The 27,176-nt window shown below is 39.2% G+C and overlaps 1 protein-coding gene across 1 annotated transcript in view; it reads left to right on the top strand.

The window, feature by feature from the left end:
- Positions 1-22,780: 22,780 nt before the first annotated feature.
- LOC124170870 (protein Peter pan) overlaps positions 22,781-27,176 on the top strand; it is a 47,938-nt gene continuing 43,542 nt past the window's right edge. Inside the window, exons 1-3 of the mRNA XM_046549882.1 lie at positions 22,781-23,007; positions 23,139-23,306; positions 23,458-23,781. Coding sequence (XP_046405838.1) covers positions 22,987-23,007; positions 23,139-23,306; positions 23,458-23,781 — 513 coding nt within the window. The 5' untranslated portion in view covers positions 22,781-22,986. The remainder of the gene's footprint in view (positions 23,008-23,138; positions 23,307-23,457; positions 23,782-27,176) is intronic.

Genomic DNA, 27,176 nt, shown 5'->3' with positions numbered 1-27,176 from the left:
TTGCAAAAGGGTCAACCAGTTTCATATGCTTCAAAGAGTCTTACAGAAAGCCAGCAAAGGTATGCACAAATTGAAAAAGAATTGTATGCTATTCAGTTTGGTTGTCAGAAGTTTCATCAATTTGTTTATGGACATATGGTCAATGTTGAAACAGATCATAGACCTTTGGTGACATTGTTTCAAAAACCATTGGCAGATGTGCCTAGTCGCCTGCAAAGAATGATGTTGGCACTTCAGTCCTATCATTTAAAAGTTACTTATGTTCCTGGTAAATATATGTTTATTGCTGATGCACTGTCAAGGGCTCCTCTTCCTGAAACTGAAGTCACTGACATTGAACAGGATGTGGAAGTCCATATTAATTTGTTTTTAAATAATCTAGCCATGTCTGAGCAAAAACGTGAAGAATTTATTGCTGTAACAAATGATGATCCAACATTGTCAGTACTCAAAAAATATTATTACGAAGGCTGGCCAAGCTCAAAAATGAAAGTGGAACAGTGTGCTAAACCGTACTGGAATATGCGCTCTGAAATAAATGTAGCAGGTAACTTAGTTTTTAGAGGATCCAGTCTTGTTGTCCCTGCTGCCTTACGCCATGAACTTTTACAAAAAGTCCACATGGGTCATCAAGGGCTAATCAAAACTAAAAGTTTAGTTCGTGGCATAATATACTGGCCAAATATGAACTCTGACTTAGAAAATTTAATCAGTCAATGTGAAATTTGTGCCAAATTCCGGTGTCATAATCCCCATGAACCAATTGTTAATTACCCCATTTCTAAATTTCCCTGGGAACGAGTTGGAGTCGATTTATTGTCCTTTAGAGGTTTGACGTACTTAGTAATTGGAGATTATTATTCTAAGTACTTTGAGTTGGCATTGTTAAAAGCAGGATATACTGCATCCTTAGTGGTCACCCAACTCAAGTCAATTTTTTCTCGCCATGGAATCCCAGTGTATCTGGTTAGTGACAATGGCCCTCCGTTTAGTTCAGCAGAATTTAAAACATTCCTTTCTGAATGGGAAATAGAGCATGTTGCCACGAGTCCTTGCTATCCAAGATCTAATGGCCAAATTGAAAGTTTTGTTAAAATAGCAAAAAGTACCCTATTAAAGAGTCACGAGGAAGGCAAAGATCCTTATCTAGCCTTGCTTCATTATAGATAGGACCACTGCTAAAACCAATTTACCTTCACCATCAAAACTATTAATGGGCCGTCAGTTAAGATTTAATTTGCCTATTTCTCTCCAAAATTTACAACCGAAGACAGTGACGTTTAAAGAATATCAAAGGGGCATTACCCAGCTAGCACACGGGAGACTGTCTCCCCCGAATCCTTAGAGACTCTCTACAGAAACCAAAGAGACCGCCGCCCGGAAGCGGTAAGCGTCTCCGGAGACAACAAGGAGACGGCCGGACGATACGATTGCGAACCCATGACGAAATGTCCGCACTACTCAAGAGACGGTCTCCGATTTCCGATTGATGCGCCATCAAGCGATAACCACGCGAACTACGTCGGACACATGAACTATGCGCCGGTGGCGCCATCTGTTGTCATTTATCAGTACTACGAGCAGCGAGCTACAGCCGACCGCTACTTTACTCCAAATCAGGATACATTAACCGGCCACTTATAAATCCGTGGCGTATGCGAATTGATATTAATGCATATTACTTACGAACATGGTGTTAATGGACTGCTATAGAGCGTTCCACATTTAGTTGACAGTACGGGCCTTATGGATAACAGTGTTGCCAAGCTTCCGCTCCGCCGGAAGGCATCCTAACAGCGTATGCAACCACACATAATATGGCGCCAAAATGGTTTAGTTCAAAAAGGAGTTAGGGATCGCACGAAAGACGGCGTAAATTAAGGAATTTTTTAGCGTAAATTACAATACCTTTGCTGCAATATAAAAGGAAAGGTCTTTTGTTATTTTATGTATGTAGTTATTCAATACACAAGCTGAATAATGAATAATCTGTAATGTAAAAAATAACAATAAATTGAAGAACAATAAAAATTATCGCCACTCCTGAATGAGACAAAATTTCTATTCCTCCCATATTATGCAATATTTTTTGGCTCTGGCTAACATTACATGAAAGGCGATGTTGTATAAGACATAAATCTTTAATTTTACAAAATTTTCCCGTACTTGGTTTATTGTAAATTAAAGATCTCTTATAAATCTGACATCTTCAAAGCTAATTTCCTTAATGCTCCTTTTCCTCCACATTCTAGTAGGCAAGGATTCCAATTTCCTTGAGTAATAAGAGGCATTATCAACCACTATAATTGATCCTTCGGGTAAGTTTGCAAGAAGTGAGCGCTCAAACCATCTCTCGTAACACTCGCCACCCACTTCTTCATGCTCATCCATTGAGTTCTTTTTGTACAGAAACACATGCAATGCTCCTTTTATGAACCCATTTTCCGTTCCTGCGTGTATAATTGCAAATCGTCCTCCTCGGGAAGTGGGGGCCAAGCCCAGTATTTAGTTCTGCAAGGAAAGCTTGACGCGGATTTTCTAATTGTTTACGATGACTGCTAATTTCCGGGTTCTCCAGCCGCGTCTGTCGTTTATAGTTGACTACAGTTTCGGAAGCCATCCTGCTTCCGTCTTCAGGTCGAAGGTGAGAAGTGTTCATTTTTTGCCGTCTTATATAGCACTGGCCGATCTCCTCCTGTGCGCTGATTGGTCAGAACTCTCTTCCAAGCGTTGCTGATTGGGTAGCCGTTGTCCCTGTTAATATTTTGCCTTTTGTGGATTTCAATCGCTTCCCTAATTTGCCTTGGGTAGTAGCGACTCTCTTTTGCCACTATCTTCGCTTTTTCAAATTCAATGTTATGGCCGGCCTCACTCCAAACATGCTCTGCAATGGCTGACAAGTGCAGTTGTTTTTTATTGGTAGCCCTCACATGCTCCTTCATCCTTGTCGCCATTCCTCGGCATGTTTCGCCAACATATGATTTTCCGCAGGAGCATTATTAAATGATGATTAAATGAGATTTTAAAGATAAAATGAACAAAAAAGGAAATCTGTAAAGAATCCTCCCTGAATTAAAAACTGCAGAATCGCAATAACAAAGCTATGCATTTTAGAAAATAGCATCTTCATCCTCACAGCAATATCCCAAGAATATGTCACCATGCCATATGTTAAACCCACACTTAAGAATAAACAAAACATGAGGGATTTCCATTGTTCCATATCTTAAATGAAACATCAAAAGAAAAACACCAGGCATCTCTGCCAAGAATAATGTGCACAACCTAATTCTTCTAATGTCTGCTTCACTACATTGTGGAGATTCATCATGGCTGTGAACCTTGCTCACCATCAGAAGATATTAACATGTTCCATCACAAGGTAATAAGAACAAATCGCCTGAAAATGAAGAAATTTAAAAAATTGTAATCACGTGAGGTCCTTACTTCACCAGCTATTAATGAAGATGTAAAAAATTTCTGTTAGTCCATGCACATAAACTATAAGGGTGGATATTGATAAATCACAAGAAGCACTCACCAAGATTAAAAACCAACACTATTAACAGGAACATCCACTGAGATGCCAAATCAACCCTTTCCATATTTACTTATGATACCAAGTCAGAAGAGAATCACCCTGGCAGTAATTGTTGCCCGCCAGAATCAGAAGAACGATGATCCAATCGTGAGGTCCTTACTTCACCACCTATTAATGAAGATGTAAAAAATTTCTGTTAGTCCATACATATAAACTATAAGGGTGGATATTGATAAATCACAAGAAGCACTCACCAAGATTAAAAACTCCCACTATTAACAGGAACATCCACTGAGATGCCAAATCAACCAGTTCCACTTTCCATAGATATTTATGATACCAAGTCAGAAGAGAATCACCCTGAAGTAATTGTTGCCCACCAGAATCAGAAGAACGATGATCCAATCGTGAGGTCCTTACTTCACCACCTATTAATGAAGATGTAAAAAATTTCTGTTAGTCCATGCATATAAACTATAAGGGTGGATATTGATAAATCACAAGAAGCACTCACCAAGATTAAAAACCACCACTATTAACAGGAACATCCACTGAGATGCCAAATCAACCAGTTCCACTTTCCATAGATATTTATGATTCCAAGTCAGAAGAGTATCACCATGGCAGTAATTGTTGCCCACCAGAATCTGAAAAACAATGGTCCAATCATGAGTACCTTACTTCACCACCTATTAACGAAGATGTAAAAAATTTCAATTACCCTTGCAATATTAACAAATGATTTGTATTTCCCCAACTGCACTGATTTATCGGTACAATAATTTACAACCTAATCATAGTTGAATGCTACTCATTGCAGGATCACATGAGTACTGCGTCTTAACCGATTAATCTGATTTGCACATTTGATTAAATTGAACGACCTAAGTTTGGTCGCCATCTCCTTAGCATTATGAATGATCAAAGTATTAAAATTTCTCGCGCACTTACAAGTAAATATTGGCGCTATGTCAAACTACAAAATCAACTGACTACGTTAACATCAACAATGAACTGATAGTAACGAAATTAACGTAAAGTATGTGAAAATCATTTCGCGCACCCTATTTGTGAATAAACAGTGATAAATGAGCTGCCCTCATGATTCAGCCCTGTAGATGAGTGCCGAGACGGTACTTGAAACGTTGGCCGATATAAAAACATTAACCCGGAGGGAATCCCGAGAAAAGTTTACCCACAATGATAAATGAGCTTTTTATGAGGTAAATCAACAATCAAGGGGATAGTGACCCTATGTCACTAAATTTTCAGCATTTTTTCGAATACTTTCCCCAAATTCACGGTAAATAACGCAGAAGACGAAATTCGAGTGCAAGAATGGGATTTTATTTTTCTTTCCAATGTTATATGCTCCAACTATGTGCAACCATTATCTCTAATTTAAATATGCAAAAGAAAAGGTTGCAGTCATTCATAACGAACTTTACCTATGTTTCTTATAATTTTCTCACCTTTAAAATCTTCCCTGAACTTTCACTCACCAACATTTTAAAATCAAAATGAGCCAAATCGGTTCTCGAGTATATTAGCGAGACTAAAGGACATCAATTCATTATTATAATCTATATCAGTAAATGTGACAATGCACCTCGTGCCACACAACATGGCGGCTAGCCGAATATTAAACATATCAACTTTCATTAATTTTAATGTCTCAAAATAAATCTGTTGTTTACATTAATTTTCCTTATTATCGGGAATTCAACAAAACTTAATAATAGTCCACAGAGTAAATAATAGCGTCGGAAGGATAACGGCCATGCTTCGTGAATATTTTCGACCCGCACGAGGCGATTTGGGATAAACACTAAGTGACTAAGGTAGGTGCATTAGATAACGAATATTATCCTTAATGAGGTTAATAAGTAACACATGAAAATACATGTAAAAGGCAACCATAAGCGAATCGAATACACTACCGAATAAATGACAAAATCTAAGTCCTTTGGGACACGTGAAGACAATATGCGATAATGCCATAAAAATTAGCAGGGATACACAATTAATCAGTACTTCCCTCAAACCGGTGAAAATGGACGCGGTTGAAAAGGCGATTGCAAGAACCGGCAGGCTCCAACAATGAGGATAAACACGTGCGGTGATCGTAACTTCGAAGGCAGGACCTCTCAGATTCGAGTTATGGCACAAAGTGAAAGAGACGAAGCGGATGTTGCAAGGGGGAGGAAGGGCTCTTTTCCGGTATCGGCGTAGTCAGTGATATAACTATACTAATTAATGTCTAATTCGTGTTATACTACGACGAATTACCAACATTAAATTAGAAAATAATTAAATATACTGCCATGATCACTCGGTATCCGCATAATGCCTCTTGAAGATAATGTAATTTCGGAAAGGCGAAGCGTTGACCTCGGAAAGAAGCGGAAGTGGGTGGGGGTGAACACTCGAAAATTGACGAACCAAGGGAGAAGGGGGAGAGGGCGGCCATCTCCTCGGGGTCTCTTACCTGTCGTCAAGAGACAGTCTCCCGTGTGCTTGTAGGGTAAAAAGCAAAGAACTTCCATGAAAACCTATGCTAATCAGAGAACAAAAGAATTGCCCACATTAAAGGCTGGGGATCATATATACTTCAAAAAATTTCCAAATGATTATTGGCATCCAGCTGTCATTACAGCTGTATCAGAAAACTGCCCCAGGTCATATTACCTTAGGACACCTGATGGAACTATCTACCGCAGAAACCGCCATCATTTGAGGCTAAAATATAATAGCTCGAAATCATTTCCACAATCAGTGCAAAATTACAATAACCTGGCAGAACCCCCCACTCCCAAGGCAATTCAAGGAATGAGCTCTCAGGTTTCAAGGGAAGGACAGGATGACCAACAACTATCAACACCTAAGTCTAACAGGTCTAGGTCGGGTCGACTTGTTAAGCCCCCTAAAAGGTACTCTGACTCAGAGTATCCTTAATTGTGTTTAAATCCTCATATGTATGTATTATGTATTATTTCCAAGAATGTTGTTGGGTTCATTATATTTTTATTAAAAGTTATTTTGTTATAAAGGAAGGGAGATGTTGTATGTATGTCGTATAGATGTCGCCACATATGTGTCGGTGCTGCCACTTGTGGTAGAGTGTTGTTTGCTGTACAGAAACCGGCAGTCTTTCCGTGGTGACTACATTGTCAAGACCATGTATTATAACGGACTAATAAATCTACAACAATAATTATTAATTAAAATACTCATGCAGACGATAAAAAAGTTTAACCTATTTGGCCTGTGTGTCAGCGCTTGGCGATGCTTTTTTGTCAAAGGCTCTGTGATTGGTCGGTTTCATCCAATTGGATGAAAATTTAGAACCTGTCCTATCCATTTGTACAAATCGGTGATTTGTACAAACGATAGGACCAAAAGCTAGTTGGACAAAATTTTGACCGTGGGACAGGGTGCGCGTCAGTTGCATCAAATTTTGATGCAAATATTTTGACGAAAATTTGACCGTGGGACATCGGCTTAAAAAATGAGGGAAACTTCACCATTACCAGACACTCTATTATTACCAACTTAACCACACAAATCCCTGAAATGTGTTGCGACGTCACGTAAACATCGCGATCTCCAAAGCTTGTGCAGGCTTTGATCGGGCCTTTTTCCTAGGAGTAATGGCATCACCCGCGAGAGAAAATAGTCCCAAACCGAATACAGTTTTATCGATGAGATAAAATTTTATCGACGCATATGAATTTGCCAGTCCTCTTGTACATTTTTTCGTCATTAAAGGAAATAAAGAAACAACACTTTTTAGCAACTTCTTAAACGCGATTTCTTGTATCTTGATGGTCCACCCTCGTATTCAGATACGTAAAATTCCTGTGCCGTCTGGGGATATATTAGTACCATGAACTCCTAGAATTAATCAGGTGAAGAGTCCCAGGCCTAACCCGCTCCTTGGATGTGTTCAGGTGCCATGTGTATTCTACCGACTGTTAGCACCACAGCACCATAACCGGACTCCATAGACTTGGAAAGCTTACATCGTCTCCTCACGACTTTTTCCACGAGGAGTCGCCACCTCAAGACTATTTTCAAGTTCCTGTGATTATTATGCTTGGCATTCCTTAGTTATGGATTGCTATTTTTACTTATATTTAAATTATTTATGTTTATTCGTTATCTGCATGTTCATAGATTCCATTTATTTTTAGTTTTTTCTCTATGGTAAATATTATTTACCTACTGAATTTTCAGGCTCGTATTGCAAGAATGTATTCTCTGAATCCTTTTTTAATTAATATCAATTTCTTGTAGTTGTGATTTCCATATTTGCTCATGATTAGCTTGTTGTACATTTGTTATTGTAACAAATCTACAAAATAACAACAATTTGTATCTGTACGACTCTTATGTACTTATTTAGTGACTACTTGCATATTTATCAACGCTGTTTTTTTGTTGAAATGTCACAATTTTGTTTTAGTAGCTTTCTTGCACATGCTATTTTTGTCATTGCTTATGGCTATTGTTGAGGTTCCGTAATGAAAGATCGACTTATCTCAACATGAATTTATTTGTTGCTTCTTCGCAGCGCAGAACAAGACTAGACTCATACAGGGAATAATCACGATAAAAACCCAGTCAGCCAAAAAAAACAAAAGAGCAATGAAAAACGTAAAACAAGTCAAATCAGCAATTGAAAACTTTTACATTTTCTACAACACTCCCCCAAAAAGTTTACATTGCTGTAATAACAAACAAAAGAAATACATCAAATATCAATAACATCTCTTTGGCTCAAAATGACTCTTACTTCATCAGTAGCAAAATTAAAAGAAAACCCTTACATTCCAAATAAATAATTCACATTCAACTTCAAATTAAAGTTCACACATGCCCAATAAAGAACGCAAATTTTCAAATGGTACTCTTGGAACAGGCTTAGTAAAAACATCTGCAACTTGATTTTTACTTGGAACATACTCAATTGATAATTGTCCTTTTTGGAGTTGTTCACGAACAAAATGATAACGTACATCAATGTGCTTAGACCTCTTGTGAAATTCAGGGTTTTTAGCAAGCTTAATAGAACTAATGTTATCACAGAACAACACCGGGGGATACTTTAATGGGGAAATTTCGCCAAAGAGTCTCTTCAACCAGACAGCATCTTTTGCGGCTTCACTAGCAGCAATGTACTCAGCCTCTGTGGTTGACAGCGACACACACTGTTGCCACCTGCTGGCCCAGGTGATGGCACCACCACTATGCATAAACACAATGCCACTGACTGACCGCCGCGTAGTGGGGTCGCTGGCATAATCAGCATCACTGTAACCAACTACCCACACAGCACACGGACACCTTTCGGACATCCGGTGATTGTCCGCCAAGTGGCCTATGGACGTCCTACGGACGTGCGAATTCATGCTAAAGGATGTCCGCTGCAAGTCCGCATGTCAGTAAAAAAGGTGGCCTACGGACGTCCTGAAAGTGTCCGCTCCGGACACCTTGAGGACACGTTTAGGTTAGGATTGCATTTTGCTCGATACAAATAAATAATAGGTCCAGACAAGAATTTAAATAAATAAGGCATCAATTCCATGCACAATATTTATTTGGCTTCTTAAAATAATACAATGCAAGAAACTACATACATATTATTAAATTTTCTTCTTCCCCTGCAACCGCTCCTTGGCGTGCCTTAGCCAGTTTTGGATGGCAACCTCCACATCTTTTTCAGCGGTCATGCTCTCCTGCACTGCTCCTGTAATAATGAAGTATATAAACATTTCATTGTAGCAAGAAATTGTATCTTGTACGTAACAAGCAGATTACATAAGACAGGACGCTACAGTCTTATTAGTCACGTGTTTAACATTCTTAAGGTTTCAAAATTAGGAAACCTGTCCATTAGAGGCTGAATACATTTTACAAACTTTTCTTTGACTTTTTCTTGTTATTAAATAAGAAAAGATTTTGAGTAAAAATATTAATATGTTAGTAATGTATATATTATGATTAAGAACATTTTTCATAGAACAATTGTTGAACTAGATTTTAATCCCAAATATGAGAAGACTGTTTGCCTGTTAGACCCTGGTGCACCATCTAGAAAAAAATTCTTTGATCCATCCTTGCCAGACAGCTAAGTAGAGGTCTCGAAAAAGATATTGGAAAAAGCATTCAAATGGAGGATAATATTTCTGAACAATAGGGTTGTTCACCATATTTTTTTTATTTAAGAAATCGAAAGATCGTGCTTCAGAAGGAGCAATGACAATAATATTATGCTATTTTCTTCATTGTACATGGTTAGAGAAGGCTTTAAACAGTGACAAATTTTACGTTACGCCAAAAAGCCCTACTTCCATCTTGAATTGATGTGTGACGTCACAAGCCTGTAGATGCCCTACTGCAGTGTTGTTTAAGTGGCTCAGCAGGGTTATTCTACTTTTTTTCAAGATCTCCAGCGTCTGCCGCCAGATCAGTGTTTAAAGAAAATCCAAATTTATCCTTTAATTCGAGTAACAATAAGCAAAATTACCCTTTTACATATTTATTGCTCATCATATCATAAATAGCACTACAACGTACACATTTCACGAGTTGTCTTTTTGATACATATAATCAGTATATTCCGAATCAACTGATTCAATGAAAAACTTGACTCACAATAAATATAAAACACTAATACAACATGATAATCGGTTTTCCAATCACTCTGCACACGCTAAAAGAATTTGCACTCCTTGAAGTTCGAAAGATTCTCCACACCTCACTTCTCACTCATCACTAACGACTTAGAATCAGTTTACGTTATTTCACATTGACATTGCGAAGACAATGAAATGAATAGGCTGAAACAAATTGCTAAACCGGTTATTGTAACATCAAAAAACTTCGAATTTCACTATTACTCTTACCCGTACTCTTACCGTAACCAAAATATGACCAAAACAAAAACAAACAACAGCGCAACGAAATTCGTGAAATGTAAACACTCGTGAATGCTCAAAATGAATAGGTAGTAAAATCAAACGGAACTTGGAAGCGAACAAACGATTGAAAATTAATATGCGTTCGATGTATCCCTAAAGCACAACTAGCTCAAATATGAAACATATCCCCTTGGCAATAGTTAGATACCTTAGATCGAAATGTATAGGGTTGATTGAACTAGCATGGAAGAAATAAATAATTTCGTCGAAGCAGTTACATTCACAACTCACTTCACTCTTTACTTCATCGTCTATATGCATTCATTCACTTAGGGGCACATTAAGGGCACAAATTGTGTTCAATTGCACTAGAGGCACAATGAAAGTTCACTGCACGTAGTTTCCTAGCAAATGCAGCTATACAAAACTTTCAATTCTTGTCAACGCTACATACGTTGCCTGCCTAACTTGAAGAATGGATTTCATGTCGCATTGATCCATCCGGAAGCTTCATGCACAACATAGGCCATTTCAAAATAAGGAATAACCTTGGCAAATGTCCAGTCGGCATGCAGAGTACTCAGCTTGGCATCGAGCGATCGAGGGTACAGGCCAGCCGTACAGGCTTGTTTCGTCATCACCTCTATTTCAAGATGGCCGACCGTTTTTGGCGGCGTTTAAAATTGTTCGAATTTTGATTGCTAATAATTCCATCATTGCTTTTTCAACGCATCTGTCATTCATCCCAATCGAAATGAAATTACATCAGAAGTGATATACATTCGTTTTTTTAGACCGTTCTGATAGGCTTGAACAACCCTATTGGTCTCTGCTTGAAGATTATGACTACACTAGAGTGAATTGTGTTACATAAGCTGGAGCTAAGGAAGACTAATGCAGAGGAGCTGAATATGATATAGGAGTAAAGGAAACTAGAAAATTTAAAGGAGGAAGTTTAAGTGGACTAGATCTCTTGGGATTAGTGTGAAAACAGCCACACTTACTGATTTGGCACACAAACCACTTAGCTGCATTGGCTGAGATGCAACTTAAAAAAATAGAAACTTTGAAAAACTTGCTGTAGTTAAGGCCATTCCATGATTTAGATCTCCGAATTCTTCCAATCTTAATAATTAAAATAGATCTTCTAATGTAGTCTGGTATCGAGGCAAAAGTGAAAACCTAGCTCACTGGCAATATTCACATTTCGACAGAGACATAACAGGTGAATAGCAGCTAAAGCCTGCTGTGAGCTACTGAAATTTCTATAGCTCCTACAACAACACCTACTTCAAAACATCTTAGTTAGCTAGAGCTACTAGAAAATAGTAGCTTCTGTAGTACTGTGCAACTACCATCCCTGTTGAATAAGTTATCCCATTCTTAAGTTCTACAGGTGTTATACATCGAACTTTTATAGAGCATGAGATCCTTTTCAACCATGTTTTTGGTAATTATACCTCCCATATGCAGAACAAAAATTGTTTTCAAATGTTTGAATTACTTGGTAGTGGAATCTGCATCTGAAAATAATACATAACAATACTATTTTCTCTACCTTTAGCATGGAAGGGTGAACCTTGTATTACAAGATGTTCAATAATTATTTAAATTTACTTTATATGAGCTCCCTTAACAGGAGCAACTTGCGAAAAAAGTATCCAGACCAAAATTATTCCTCCTTGCCCAAACCTATATAATAATCAAACGAATACTTACACCTCTCTCTCATGCCTTGCTTTAGCATGTTCCAGCCAACTCTTCACTGTAACTTCCACACTAGAATTGGTGGCTGTATCGTCCTGGTTCAGAGCAACATCTGTAAAGAATGAAGACAAATAAGTATACAGACAATTATAAGAAGAGAGACATACAAACTTATAAATAGAGATAGGAACTAAATAAAAATACAGATAAGGTATTTTTATTCAACTCCACTACATGAAAGCTATAGTCAGTAAATGCCTCCAGGTAAATATATCAGGTTCACGATACTCTACACCAAAATGTGTACCGATGGCTGTACGAAAAGATGCACAAGTTCTATTTTCTGGGTATAAGATTTCATGCAGCAGTTTGAGCAAATAAATGAACCATGTAACATAGCCGTAAGGTTTGTTTACACAATATATCACTTATAATTAGACCTTGTTTAGATTCATCCCAAGTTTCTTACAGTCGTCCTATAGTTTCCACTAAATTAAATGCATGGATGACTAATAGCACAGTTACTTAGTTTGTAGTTAAATTAGTTTATAGTTTAGTAGGTTAGCAAAGTTGGGCAGAAAATATATATTAAACGCTATAAAAGTTACGTCGGCATTGTAATTTTTTAATCCCTAAGCCTTATCTTTACTGACATAATAGATCATTTATTTATTTAGGACCTAAAATTTTTAATTATTAACCTAGTTCCATCAAACAGATAAAGAGTAAAAAAACTTTTTGTAAAAAGGCTAAACATTGGTGGTTATCCTATCATAACCTTAATCACCATATCCTATCATAACCCTTCGACCTGAAGACGCTGGCAGGATAGCCAGCGAAACTGTTGTCAACCAACAATCTGACGCGGAAGAAAACCCTGGAGAAATGCAGAGATCAAACCATCGCCGCGGAAACCTACGCTCTAACATCCTATCATAACATTAATGTTCTTTTTCGATGCGTGCGTGAATATACATATCGAAAGAAATCACACGGTGTACTCCGATTTCAAAGAATTAATAATTTACGTGAAACCTATTAATCATATATGCGTGTTGCAAAATCCCCCGGTTACACGTAAGTACAATTCCTAGTTTCCTAGTTATATATATATATATATTTTTTTTTTTAATATCACGAGATGTGGGTCAATTCCTAGTTATATTTATTGCCAAGAACCCTACTTGATTTGATTTAGGAACGGAACCAAACGGACCGTTCGGACAACAAATTCAGCCGTAGCCTACGTTATCAAAACAACAGGTTCTATTTTATACGCTAGCACTTACATTATTTCCTATACGTTCTCGCGTACAGAGACTATAGTACAAGAACTTCCACTTTAAATTATATCATGTAAACAAGGAACAAAAGCGAAAATTTCGCCATGAACAACGGAAAAAGACGCTACCTTTAGTTGCCAAGTAACGGTTTTACCAAGACGGTCATGTTGTTCCAAGCAGAGCCATATTTTTCCTCGAGATGTTACAGGCTGAGTTATAAGAATTATAAGGAGCATGCGGAAACACTATACTGCCGCCAGTGAACGCCAAGAAAAAATTATTTGGATGTCACATCAAACTTACTTGGAATAGAGCTGCATCTTTGTAACCGCCAAACCACCATGCTGTCTCCGGTGTTCCATTCCGGTTCCTCTGTTGGAAAGGAGGAACGGAGGAATGTGGAGAACCATGGGAGAATCTGTATCGCGGAGTAGCGGTAGATTCAAAATTCGTTCGCCACCAAAAAATCTAGAATTTCAATATAAAGTAAAGGTACGGCAGTACTTACCTTCTATTGCCTATCCTTAAATTGGACAATTACAATGTCTAATCTGGGAATGAGGCCATCGATGCCGTGAAAATTTTAGGAGAATTCTCACCATTAAAAATTAAAATAAATGTAAAGCGTTATGTTTCATTAAAATACTTTCCAATCAATCACCTCTGAGATGTTTTAATCCCTAGAGAGTAAATATTAATTAATCAATAAGTTGAAAGAGTTCATTTAACCTGTAGGAATGGAATGTCCCCGAGACGGCTACGCGACGTCCGCAGGACATTGGTACATCATATAAAATTTCAGTAAAAATCGATAAATGTAAGATTTAGGACCGTTACTGGTTCGTCAGAGGAAGTACAGGGAACAGAATTGAAAGATTTTGTGAGATAAAGACCATTCTTTTATTGATCCCCAAGTTGATGTTGCTCTCTCTACATCTCGCGCTTGACTTCCCGCTGCCAAGCTGCTTACTCTCTCAAGTCCACCTTAGGCGTCCCCACGTGATCGGCATTCACCTCTCCGATTCGTTGCCATCGCCGTGGCGTGTGAGGCTCGTAGGTCGCTGATGTTGCAGTACCTATTGGTGGGAAAGGAGCGACCGGAAACCAGAGGGATGTGCAGGTAAGGTGCAAGCAGAGGAAAAGAACGGAGAGAGCGTGGGATGCTTAGGTAGGTTCCTTCAATATGAAGAGCCAGCATCCGCTCTCCTACATCGCCTTCCCGCAAAACAAAATTGGACACACAGTGGACAATTTTTTTTTAAAGAAGACATTCAAGATGAAATACCACAATAAACCCAACACTCAATACAACTGTAAAAATCATACAATCCCGTAATAAATAATCATTCCGACCCTTGATCAACAATACAAAGATTAAATACTAATAAACCCAGCATCAACAAAATTTCATTAAACAATGTTCAATCTCACAAGACACCAGCATCAACAAAATTTCATTAAACAATGTTCAATCTCACAAGACACAATTTATTTCTTATTATTACGTGGTCGTAGGTTATATGCACCTTCGACTCTCTCCTCGTTCACCACACTTTCTGCTGGCACATTTACACTAACGTCTTCGTTCTCTGAGCGTGGTCCGGCTTGGCCAGCCGCTCGCGACCTCAAAGGGTAGGGAGAGCGCGCGGGGAGGGTTGGTGAGATAAGGGAATTGTCGTCTGCGTCGGTGCTCCCGCAGTCTCCGCGGCCTTCCGCGGAATGTGCTTGCGCACGGAATGGGGAAGCAAGGACGTTGGTATCCTCTTCGCGGTCTTCTCTGGGATGTGCGTACTCTTCCAGATTATCACTCTCGCTTGTCAGGGGACTCGCTGGGGGCACTGATGAGGTGGAGGGATAAACAACACTGGGAAGGGGAAAACAGGGGGGGTCTTCCGCACTTGGACAGGGCGCACAGCTGGCTCCTTCGTCCTCCGTCGTCTGGGTTTTCCGTGGGCGCCCTCGACGTCGCTCCTGGAATCTGCTAGTTGAAGTGGGAGGGGATGTACCATGATATGGTTTAAGCCTATTTTTGTGTACAACAATATTTCGAAAGGGAAGCTTCAGCCGCACATTTGTGTCCGAGAGAACTTCAATCACTTTGTATGGCCCCCTCCATGGGCAATGAAACTTCTTCACTCGGCCTGACTTAATTTGGGCATCACTCAAATATACATACTGCCCACACATGTACTTCACATCCCTGCATTTTTTATTGTACTGAATCTCTCGTGTTCTCTGCGCACTCCTACAACTATTGCGGCACTTCGACCTCAGATCCATCAGGATTTTCCGAAGACCCGTAACATAATCGCCGACAATCTTTTTACTCTCTCTGTCCAAACACTCGAAAGGGGTTTTCATTGGAAACCCGAATACAACTTCATGTGGCGAACATGTTGTACTACTATGCGTGCTACTATTATATGCTGTAGTTGCATATTGGAGTAATACATCCCAGCTATTGTTTTTAGAGTTTATGTAATGGCTAATCATAACCGCAATTGTTCGATGAACCCTCTCAATTCTCCCATTGCATTCCGGATGGAAGGGTGTTGTGCGTAACTTCGTAATCTTCAGTAATTTACACATATTTGTAAACAGTTCAGACATAAAATTAGACCCCTGATCGCTCAAAAGCTTACTTGGCACACCAAATTTCAAAACCCACCTATTCACGAAAGCCTCAGCTACAGTCACTGCCGACTGATCCGCCAAGGGGACCATGACCAAATACCGCGAAAAATGATCTAATATGGAGAGAATGTATCTGTTTCCACTCTCCGTCACGGGTAGGGGTCCTACCACATCGACCGCTACGAAATCAAAAGGGGCTTCGGCTTCAGGTAGCTTCTGCAAAGGCGCTCTCGTTCTACCATACGGGCTACGGCGATTGCATGACACACACTCTTTCACCAACCTTTCAACATGCGCTCGCATTTTAGGCCACCAATAGAGAGATTCTATTCTATTGAATGTTGACCGCGCACCTGCGTGGCCAAACAAAGGGTGCTCATGATACTGTCTGAAAACATCTACTCTCATTATCTCCGGAACCACTAGTTTCAATCCATTACGCGTATCTTTGTATAAAAACCCTCCCTTTTCTTCGAAACCTTGTGATGAACGCCACTGTTTACACTGCATATCCCTTACTTGCATTTTTGCTACGTCATCATCAAATATGGTGTCGACGAGCCTCACTTTACGACTCAAACAATCCGCGTTCAAATGTTTCTTCCCCGGTTTGTGAACAACGGAATAGTTATATTCGCCGAGCTTTAACGTCCATCGCATCAACCTACTAGAGGGGTCCTTCATACTGAAAAGCCATTTCAATGCTGCGTGATCTGTCACAATTTTAAAATTTTTCCCAAATAAATAAGGCCTCCAATGCTGAACACTCCAAATGATCGCCAGCAATTCTTTTTCAGTCGTGGAATAATTGATTTCCGCGGTATTTAGTTGCCGAGATGCATAGGCTATTGGATGCTCCTCTCCCGCGACCTCTTGTGATAAGACGGCCCCAAGCGCAAAATTACTTGCATCCGTGGAGAGAATAAAGGGTTTGTTAAAATCAGGGTATACAAGCACAGGGCTACAAGTCAGTGCATCCTTCAAAACACCCATTGCGTGTTGACAATCCGGTCCCCAGATAAACGCTGTCCCCTTCTTCAAAAGCCTTGTAAGTGGCCTGGCCAGCTCGGCGTATCGATCGACAAAGCGTCGGTAATAGTTGGCTAGACCGAGAAAAGATTGCAACTCTTTCACATTTGTTGGGGTTGGGAAGTTTTTCACCGCATCAATCTTTCCCGGGTCGGGCCGCACACCCTTTTTCGAAATAATATGGCCGAGATAATTTACCTGTTCTAAGGCGAAGTGGCATTTTTCAAATTTTAATGAAAGTTTTGATTCCCTCAATTTTTCGAAAACTCGTCTCAATCTCTCGGAGTGTTCTTTAATTCCGCTACTGAATACCAATGTAAGATTTAGGACCGTTACTGGTTCGTCAGAGGAAGTACAGGGAACAGAATTGAAAGATTTTGTGAGATAAAGACCATTCTTTTATTGATCCCCAAGTTGATGTTGCTCTCTCTACATCTCGCGCTTGACTTCCCGCTGCCAAGCTGCTTACTCTCTCAAGTCCACCTTAGGCGTCCCCACGTGATCGGCATTCACCTCTCCGATTCGTTGCCATCGCCGTGGCGTGTGAGGCTCGTAGGTCGCTGATGTTGCAGTACCTATTGGTGGGAAAGGAGCGACCGGAAACCAGAGGGATGTGCAGGTAAGGTGCAAGCAGAGGAAAAGAACGGAGAGAGCGTGGGATGCTTAGGTAGGTTCCTTCAATATGAAGAGCCAGCATCCGCTCTCCTACATAAATTCCATTATTCCTGTTGTTAATTTTTGTAAAAGTTGCTAAATTTAAGTAATTTTTATAATCATGAAAGAGTACGGGTTTATTGTTCATCCAACGCTTCTCAACCGTACAACATGCGGAAATTTTTAATTTTTTGAAAATTGCTAAATTTGTTAAAACTTTAAAAATTGTTATAAATAATGTAGAGAGTCATAAGTTCGTTCAATTGTTGTTGTTTAACCCGTAAGGCATGTAGAAATTTTTAACGCTCGTAAATGTTACTTAAATTGTTGCTAACTTTGTTTAAACTTAATTAATTGTTATAAACAATGTAAAACTTAAAAATAGCGTACATTCGTTGTTTTTAAACTATAGAAGCGGTAAAAATGTCAAATTTTTTTTTCGTTAAATAGTTTATAATTTCCTCCCAGAGTCCACACTCCAACAAGAGGATTACACTTGGTTACCTAAAATAATCCTCAAAATATCTCTTCCTCCACGAAAAATTTCCTCTTCCTCGATCGGGAGGAAGTATTCTGGCTTCAGAAACGAGAGAGAGTTTTTTTTCTTTCTCCCTTCTCCTATACTCCCTACTCGGAGGAGGATCTCGAGACTTTCTCTCGGAGTTCCTCCTTGAGGAGGTGAGTGTTTTAAGAGGAAACCAAAACTCCGAAACCCTGCATAATGGGACACTAGCTGGACGTCCGCTGGACATCCAAGATAGGACAGTGTGCGGACGGATGGCCAGGACAGCCGGCGGATGTCCTCTGGCTGTCCTGAAAATCCGCGGACACTGAGAGGACGCGACGGACGCGCAGCGGACGTCCTCTGGCAACGATGTGCAGTGTGGGTAGTTCCCCACCATTCTCAGATGAACTGTAGAGAATCCCCTGTGACATTGAACCCTGCAAATACTTCAAAATTCGTTTAACTAAACCCCAATGTCTTACCTCTGGGTTATCAAGGAATTGGGATGCATAGTTCACCGAGAATGCTATATCTGGCCTAGTAGCAACAGCCAGATACAACAGGCAGCCCACAGCCTCTCGATAAGGTGCACTTGTTTTCTCAGCATCCTTCCTTTCCTCTTCTTTCAAATACTGTTCAATTGGTGTAGAAACTGGATTTTCTTCAGCCATATTGAACCGCTGCAGCACCTCTTCCACATAAGAACTTTGGTTTTTGAAGATTGAACCATCTGTTTTTTGAGTTATGTGTAAGTTCAAGAAGTATCCCACTGGTTCACTAGTGATTTTAAACTCCATTTCTAAACGTTGCATAAATTCAGTAATTTTATGTTTATTTGATGCTACCACAAGTCCATCATCAACGTAAATGACCACTATCAGTTTGTCATGGCTATTTGTCCCATAAAATAAGCAAGGATCTACTTCACTCTCACACAGTCCAAAGTCCTTAAGAACTTCCTTAAAGCACTTATTCCAACACCGGGGGGATTGCTTTAGCCCATATAAACTTTTGTGAAGCTTGCAGACTCTGCCAGTGCCATCATCATACCCCTCTGGCTGCTTCATGAATATTTCTGCGTCAAGAACCCCATTGAGAAAAGCAGTTTTAACATTAAATTGTGCCAAATGCATGTGTTCCTTGGCAGCAATACTTAATACAGCTCGTATAGTATCGAGCTGGGCAACAGGGCTAAAAGTTTCACTATAATCTACTCCTTCTCGCTGGCTAAACCCTCGCACTACAAGTCGAGCCCTGTATCTATTAATGTGACCATCACCTGCACGTTTTACTTTGTAAACCCATCGATTAGAGATGGATTTGCGATTACCTGGTAGCGTAGGTCCAGGTCAAGTTTTCCTTTAAGGCAGCCATCCTTCCTCCTTCTCCCAGAGTAATCGCTGATCAGATTTCATTGCCTCCGAGTAGCTGCTTGGCTCATCAACCTCAGCTAACATTGACTCAATGAGGCGTTCAGGTGGTTTGATTTTCAAACGATCCCGTAGGTTTCTCTCACATTTATCAGTGGGTTCAGTAACGCAGTCCTCTTCAGGATCATTTGAAGGCTCCAGCTCATCATGCACGTCAGTTGGAAATAACGTCAGCAGCCCCCCACAAGTCTCAGGTTCAAATACGACGTCACAACTCCGAACTATCTTGTTTCCAGGTTTTATCCACACTCGAAATCCATCTATATTCTGAGAATACCCCACAAAAACCCCACGCTGGCTCTTTGGGTCCCATTTCTTCCGACGGACTGTTGGTATGTGAATGTAACAGTTGATACCAAAAACCCGAAGTTTGTCTAATTGAAACTCTTTCCTTGTTAAGATCTCATACGGTGTTTTTCCATCCACACTGCTTGGGCCTGTTCGGTTGAGAACATAAACAGCCGTATTAACTGCTTCTGCCCACAATGTTTTAGGCAAATTCTTTGCTAATAGCATAGTGCGAGCGAGTTCAACCACAGTCCTGTTACTACGCTCTGCACAACCATTTTGCTCTGGCGTATATGGATTGCAGACACAGAAATCCACACCCATTGACTTTAACAGTTTTTCTACCTCATGATTGACAAACTCTCGACCACCATCGCATTGAAATACACGCACAGGTCGTCTGCATTGATTCCTCACGATCTGCAACACTTCTGTAATATTCTGTGCAGTTTCTGACTTCTCCTTCAGAAAGTAGACCATGCGAAACCTCGAGTAATCGCATGTAAAGCATAGAAAGTAACGTGCTCCACCCAGAGACTCACACTCCATCGGCCCACAGATGTCAGCGTGTATCAACTCCCCAGGTTCTTTGGCTCGCTGACTTCTTGAATGAAAGCTACTCCTGTGCTGCTTACCTTGAACGCAAGCGGCACAAAAACTTTCACCTTCAGTAGCTTCGATTCCCCGTTGTTTGAGAAACTTCAGGACATGTCTTTTATTTTGATGACCAAGACGCTCATGCCAAATTTGTAGTGTGTCTTTTGATGCTACATTCATCTCTTTGGCACCCGTTACATCTAACTTCAGCATACGGATGTGGAGTCTGAATAATTGTCCATACCGGACGCCACAAGCTTTCACTACACCGTCTTTAAGAAATTCACACTTAGTTTTCGACGACTTAAAAGACAAGCCTTTATCAAGGGCGGAAACAACAGAGAACAAATTTCTCCGGGCAGTGGGTACATATAGTACATTCTCCATGCGACACGTTAGCAATTTACCGTTAACACAGGATTCAAACTTAATTGTCCCTTTACAAAATCATTGTGGATTTGTCGCCAATATGTATTTTCAATGGCGTTGAAAACTGTTCAAAAGAAGAGAAACATTCTTTCTGGTTAGATATATGATCGGTGGCACCGGTGTCTACAACCCGCATATCACCAACAGTCTCTGCATTCAAAAGTTCACTAATGAAAGCCTGATCAGCCTCATCATTACGGTCTGGCACACTATATTTATTTTGTATCCTCTTCTGTTTCCAACTAGGACAATCCTTTTTCATGTGCCCTTGTCCACCACAACCATAGCACTTGATTTTCCTTTTATCTTTTACTTTCTCTCGTGAAGATTCCCCTTTCTTTCTACTTGAACCTGCGGCATAAGTGGAAAAATTGCTATTTCCCTGAATTTTAGATTTTACAGTCATCAGTGCTACTGCCTCTTCCTTTCTTTCAGCTCGTTTCGAACGACGTATTTCATCAGAAGTCAGCACTGCCACCAAATTTGCGAAGGTCTGATGATATTCAGGTCTCGCCCACCATGCCTGTTTCAGACTCTCGTACTCGTCGGGCAATGTGTCCAGTAACTTAACCATCAACGATGACTCATCCGGCTTCACGTTTAACTGCTGCATTCGTAAGACTAACCCTTCAAACTTCGCGATATGAGTGACCATATCGTCGGCGAGGCTCATATTGAAGCCAAAAAATTCCGCTTGAACAGTGTGAGCAGCTTGTTTAGTCTGTTGTTCGAATACAGCATGCAATTTGCACCACATGTCTCTCGCCGAGTCACACGCGACGAGAAGAGCAGCCACTTTAGATTCAATAGACCTTACCAAGACTTGGCATGCCGCTCGATCCGCCTTGTCCCAAACTCTATACGCTGCATCATAGGAAGTGCGCTCATTAGAGGATGAATTGCTTCCCACAACCTCTGGTTTTGAGACCTCTCCAGTGCAGACCTCGTATGCATTTTCAATACCTCGTAGTACATTTTTCACCGAGAATTTCCAAATTGTCCAGTTCTCACTACCGCGTAACTTCTCGATTCCATGGAGCTCCATGCTTTACACTTAACAGCAAACAGTTCGTTCACAAGTGCAACCAAGCAAATGTCCAAACGAGAACGTGGCGCGAAAACGTTATTTAACTCGCGAAAAAACACGATTGAAAGCAACGAAGACTATTTAAGCAACCAAGGAACGCAAGGAGCCACGCTCTGCTACCATGTTGAGGTTCCGTAATGAAATATCGACTTATCTCAACATGAATTTATTTGTTGCTTCTTCGCAGCGCAGAACAAGACTAGACTCATACAGGGAATAATCACGATAAAAACCCAGTCAGCCAAAAAAAAAACAAAAGAGCAATGAAAAACGTAAAACAAGTCAAATCAGCAATTGAAAACTTTTACATTTTCTACAACAGCTATGATCATTAAGTTCATTTTTTCATCTAATCTCTTGGATGTCGACTTTAGTGACGAGATCATTGATTGTTTATTTGCACGAACTCATCTTTTCATCTGCATTTACAATCTGTAAATTTTTGTTTATAAATGAATTAATAAGCTAAAATGTATAAATTAGTTAAAACGTAATCACCTGAACACGTAAACAAACACTCGTTTTGAACTGGCCGGGATGTGAATGCGCGTGTTTCCCGTAGCGCCACGGTTCGACTATTTTTGGAATCCATTTAAACGCGCAAGACCTGACAACGGTGTTCACTTCAACGCCTGACAACGGTGTTCTCCATGGTAGTACGGTCGTACTGGCCGTACTGTTTTGGAAGCGAAACTAAGCGAAACACGAGGTTCGGATGGGGGCATAGCGCATGGGTAGTGTATTTTAGTAATGGGTTATCCGTTGATGTTTTAGTTCTGGAAATTCGTGCACTGATTCTATCAACTAGGCTTTTGTTTGCCAGTTCAACTTTTGTGTAGTCACACCTGATAGGAGTTTATTCTGAAGCATTTAATCACAATGGCTCGTAGGAAAAGGAAAGTGAGTAAATAAATGACGGAACTGTTGTGTCTCATCCTTCCCTCGTTTTTAATCATTAGTTGATTTGTGTTTTTGTCAGATTCTCGGATCTTTATTTTTTACTCGAGTGACAAGATTTTTTTATGCCTCAGGGACGTGCGGCAAGAAGGAATAAACAACTAACCTCAGTGGAGCCAGAAGAGGTGAAAAATGCTCCGCATTCCTTTGTGCTGCATCGAGGAAATGTCGGTCGATATCTTAAAGAATTGACGAAAGATTTTAGAAAAATAATGCATCCTTATACGGCGTCGTCTTTGAAGGTAAAAATGGATTTGTTTTGAGTATTAATTAATGGATGTCTTTCATGTAGTCGATCGTCATAGTTATGTAGTATTATTTTTACATAGTTGATTTGGAGAAGTATTACATTTTTTTTTTTTCCGACTTACATGATTCCATTCGAATTGGCAGGTCAGACGGAAAAATACTATAAAGGACTTCCAGTCTGTGGCAGGGTTACTACATGTAACCCATCACGTTTTGTTCACCCGGACTCAGTTGAGCACGTATTTTCGTATTGCTCGGTTTCCTCGTGGACCAACCCTAACATTTCGGGTTCACAACTATTCCTTGGCACGTGATGTAGTATCGAGGATGAAGAAGCAGTACGTGTTTGATCGACTATTCGCAAATTCTCCTCTTGTCGTGCTCAATGGTTTTACTGGTGAGGGTCATCATTTGAAGCTTATGGTGACCACTTTCCAGAATATGTTTCCATCCATCAGCCTTTCCAAGGTAGGTATTGTTTGTATGTTGAATTTTAAGTGGTCCCCGTACCATGGGTAGGATTCCGTGATAGCAGGCGTCGTGGAATCAACATTAACTCTTGTCTCTATTCCATGATAAATCCATGATGGAATTATTATGGACCCATATGTAATCCATGTGGAAATACCACGGGAAGGGATGAAAGCCATGTATTCATTTGGATTCCATAGGGAATACCTATGTAAAATAGGAAAATAATCAATCTAGAATCCATGCTCATTTTCCGATTGCAATCCCCATTGAAAATTCAAATGGAATCCATTTTGAATCAAGAGTGTAAATGCCGGTTTACTTAGTACATTAACCCGTACGAATTAATGCCTGATTTTGTGAATGAACACAAAATGCAACTTACAACCACCCAACTTGTGTGAAAGCATAAACAGAAAATAAGACTTGTTCTAATTTGGTTCATGCATTTGTGCACGTTCCAGTCCTCCAACAATGGTCATGCATTCACGCATTAACTCTTTCATGTTAGTGGTCTCTGTAAACAGGCTTAAGGAGCAGTTTTGGTCATCAGTTATGAATTACTTCTTCTAATAGTATCCAAATTTTTGACTGTACAATGTCACCGAAATCAAGCACAATGCTCATGCATAATGTACCTATATTATTGAAGAATGTCAATGATATAATAAGATTGTAAAGGCCTGGTTACTTAGTGCATTAATAGGTATAAGATGTTGGCATCATTGATTTTTGTGGACTTGGATGGAACATGTACCAGTGCATGAACCAAACGAGAAAAAGTTCTATTTTCTGTTCATGCGTTTGCACAAGTTGGGTGGTTGCATGGTTCATTTTCGGGTCCATCCACTCATTCTTACATTTAGACATTAACTTTTACATGTTTATGTATCGTTAGCCAGGCCTTAACACTCACTTTATTTGTATGCCATGCTGAATTTATTTCATTATCCCAAGCATGCATCTTAAAAGTCTTCACAATATTAATTTATTTATGTAACGGCATTGCACTATGTTTCAGGAATGATATACTATGGCTGACAGAAAAATAATTTAGTTCCATAACTGAGATGTTAGTGATATGATGACTAGTGCTTAACCCAAGGACCATTATTATTTGACTAATATTAATAAGTTCTTTAAGGTTGAATTGAAGATATTATCATTTAACTAATGCAAAAACTAGGTTTAATGAATAAATGTCAAAAGAATGATGTCTCATTTTTTTAATGTTAGCCCAAATCGGTAGCCTTCTTTTCAGAATACAACAGTCAGTAATAATTTTCAAACATTTTTTCCAGATACTTCTTGGCTTAAAATTAATGCTAATAAAGCTGCTAAAAGAAGAACAATGACTGTGTTTAATGAAATGTGCTTATTCATTCAAAATATTGACAATAATTCTTGTGGACATGAACTATTTTAAATATAATGTCACATTATACTTGGCCAGATTGCATGAAAATGTTATTTAATTTTGCGGACATGAAACATTTTGTGATAGAAAAGTACTATTTAGCTTCTCCAGAACAATAAACACACAAAATAATTAAAAATATTGTAAAACTAGAAAGGGATAAAACTTTGTGGTATACATTGGGAAGAAATATACAAAATATTCATCACCTGACATTTGGTACAAATATAAAGGGATATAACCATGATATGTACTCACCACCAATGAGGCTATTACCTATGTTATTTCCTTAAAAATGGCTGAATGAATGAGGTATCAGCTCCTTATATTAATGCACTAAAGTAAATGATCATAAGACCATAAAGGTCTCATAAGTCCATGTAAATATAAGTATTAACACAAGAACTAGTTTCTAACAGGTGGTACAGAGGTGAAACAGAATTCCTGTAATCCTGCAAAGCATTTTATCCATGAATCAGATGAGCTATGTATCAAATAAAAATTCATCGATGTTAAACTTGGATATCACACTGATGATTGCAAGAGTTCAGGATCTTGGAATAAAAGGCCGTCTGAGTATAGGCCCATAAACCCAATAGCATATGAAAAGATCCCCATTACATATAATTTTTCTAATGGCATCCTAGTAAATCTATCTAAATTAATAGATAAATAGTTTTCAGTAATTATAACAAGAAATATATCTCGAATTGTTTCTAACTGTATGCCAACTTAAAGTCTATGCTATGGTAAATATAATTTATAATTTTGATAACGTTGAGCTGTCGTAGTGATTCTTTCAGGCTCCGTGGCAAGGACTTTCTTCTCTTTAGACTTGTATTTGGACTCACCATTTATGTTTTGTGAAGACGGGACTACATACCTAAATAGGTTTGTTTGGGGCCTGGTAGATACAGTGGAGATTTTAGAGGGTTCGAACCCATAGTAATCAAATTATTTTCATTTTTTTAAGAGGCATTCTGGGTCATTCCACGTCAAATCACCCAGAAATTTTCAAAATGACACCCAACGACTCGGATTTTAATGAAATTTTTGTCACTAGCTGCTATCATCTATCTAATGACCCATGTAAAATATTTCCTCTCTCACTCTCATAGTTTGCAAGATATGAGGAGTCGAAGTTTGAGATGTTTGCTCAGAAGTGGCGCTAGTGGGAGTAAAATTCCAGAGTGCAGGGCACAGGGTAAAAAGTCATAACTCAGAAACCACATGATATATTTGAATGAAATTTTGACCCCTTGTCTATCCAAGTACATAGCCTCCATAGTAATGTCTTTTATTCCCCTTGCATTGTTATGTTAGCCAAAATGATGTCAACAGTTGTTAATTAACCGATTTTTTTAGCTCAAAAACATTACTTCATATTTTCAGAATTATCACCAAAAGGCAGAGTAGTTAACTCATCCAATTTTTTTTTAAATTGAAGGTTAATATGTGCTCCAATATACTGTGAAATAAAAATGGTGGTGTTTTGACTGCCACCATGAGTATTTCAGGTTTTACTTTTTTTCTGCCCCCGTGAGAGGGATTTTGGACACGTACTGTAAGATAATAAGTATAAGTGTATCCATACCTTCATGAGGATATATTTGAAATATTGGTCAGTAAATCTAAGACCAAACATGTAGTCTAGTGAATGTGGCTCTTGTTCATACAATTGTTTTTAATAACAATACTTGGCTTGTGGCAGCTGAGGGGAAAAGAGTCCAAATGGCTCAGAAATGTGAAATGATGCTTTTTTTCCTGGAATTTACCCATTTTTCTAGTGTTTAGTTTATGGAAAAATTGGTATCAAAATACATTAGACTCTTACTGTGCATTAGAGGATAAATGGAAATACTAATTTAAATAAAATTATTTAAATAATACACTTCAATGTGTTTAAGGCATCTCCCGAACATCTCTGGAGGCTCTCACGGGCAACTAACTAAATGCTTAACAATACCACCAATTC

The sequence above is a fragment of the Ischnura elegans genome, chromosome X (genome assembly GCF_921293095.1).
Source record: "Ischnura elegans chromosome X, ioIscEleg1.1, whole genome shotgun sequence".
Lineage (NCBI taxonomy): Eukaryota > Metazoa > Arthropoda > Insecta > Odonata > Coenagrionidae > Ischnura > Ischnura elegans.
The sequence above is the reverse complement of the archived record's forward strand: the minus strand, read 5'-3'. Positions and strand labels throughout refer to the sequence as shown.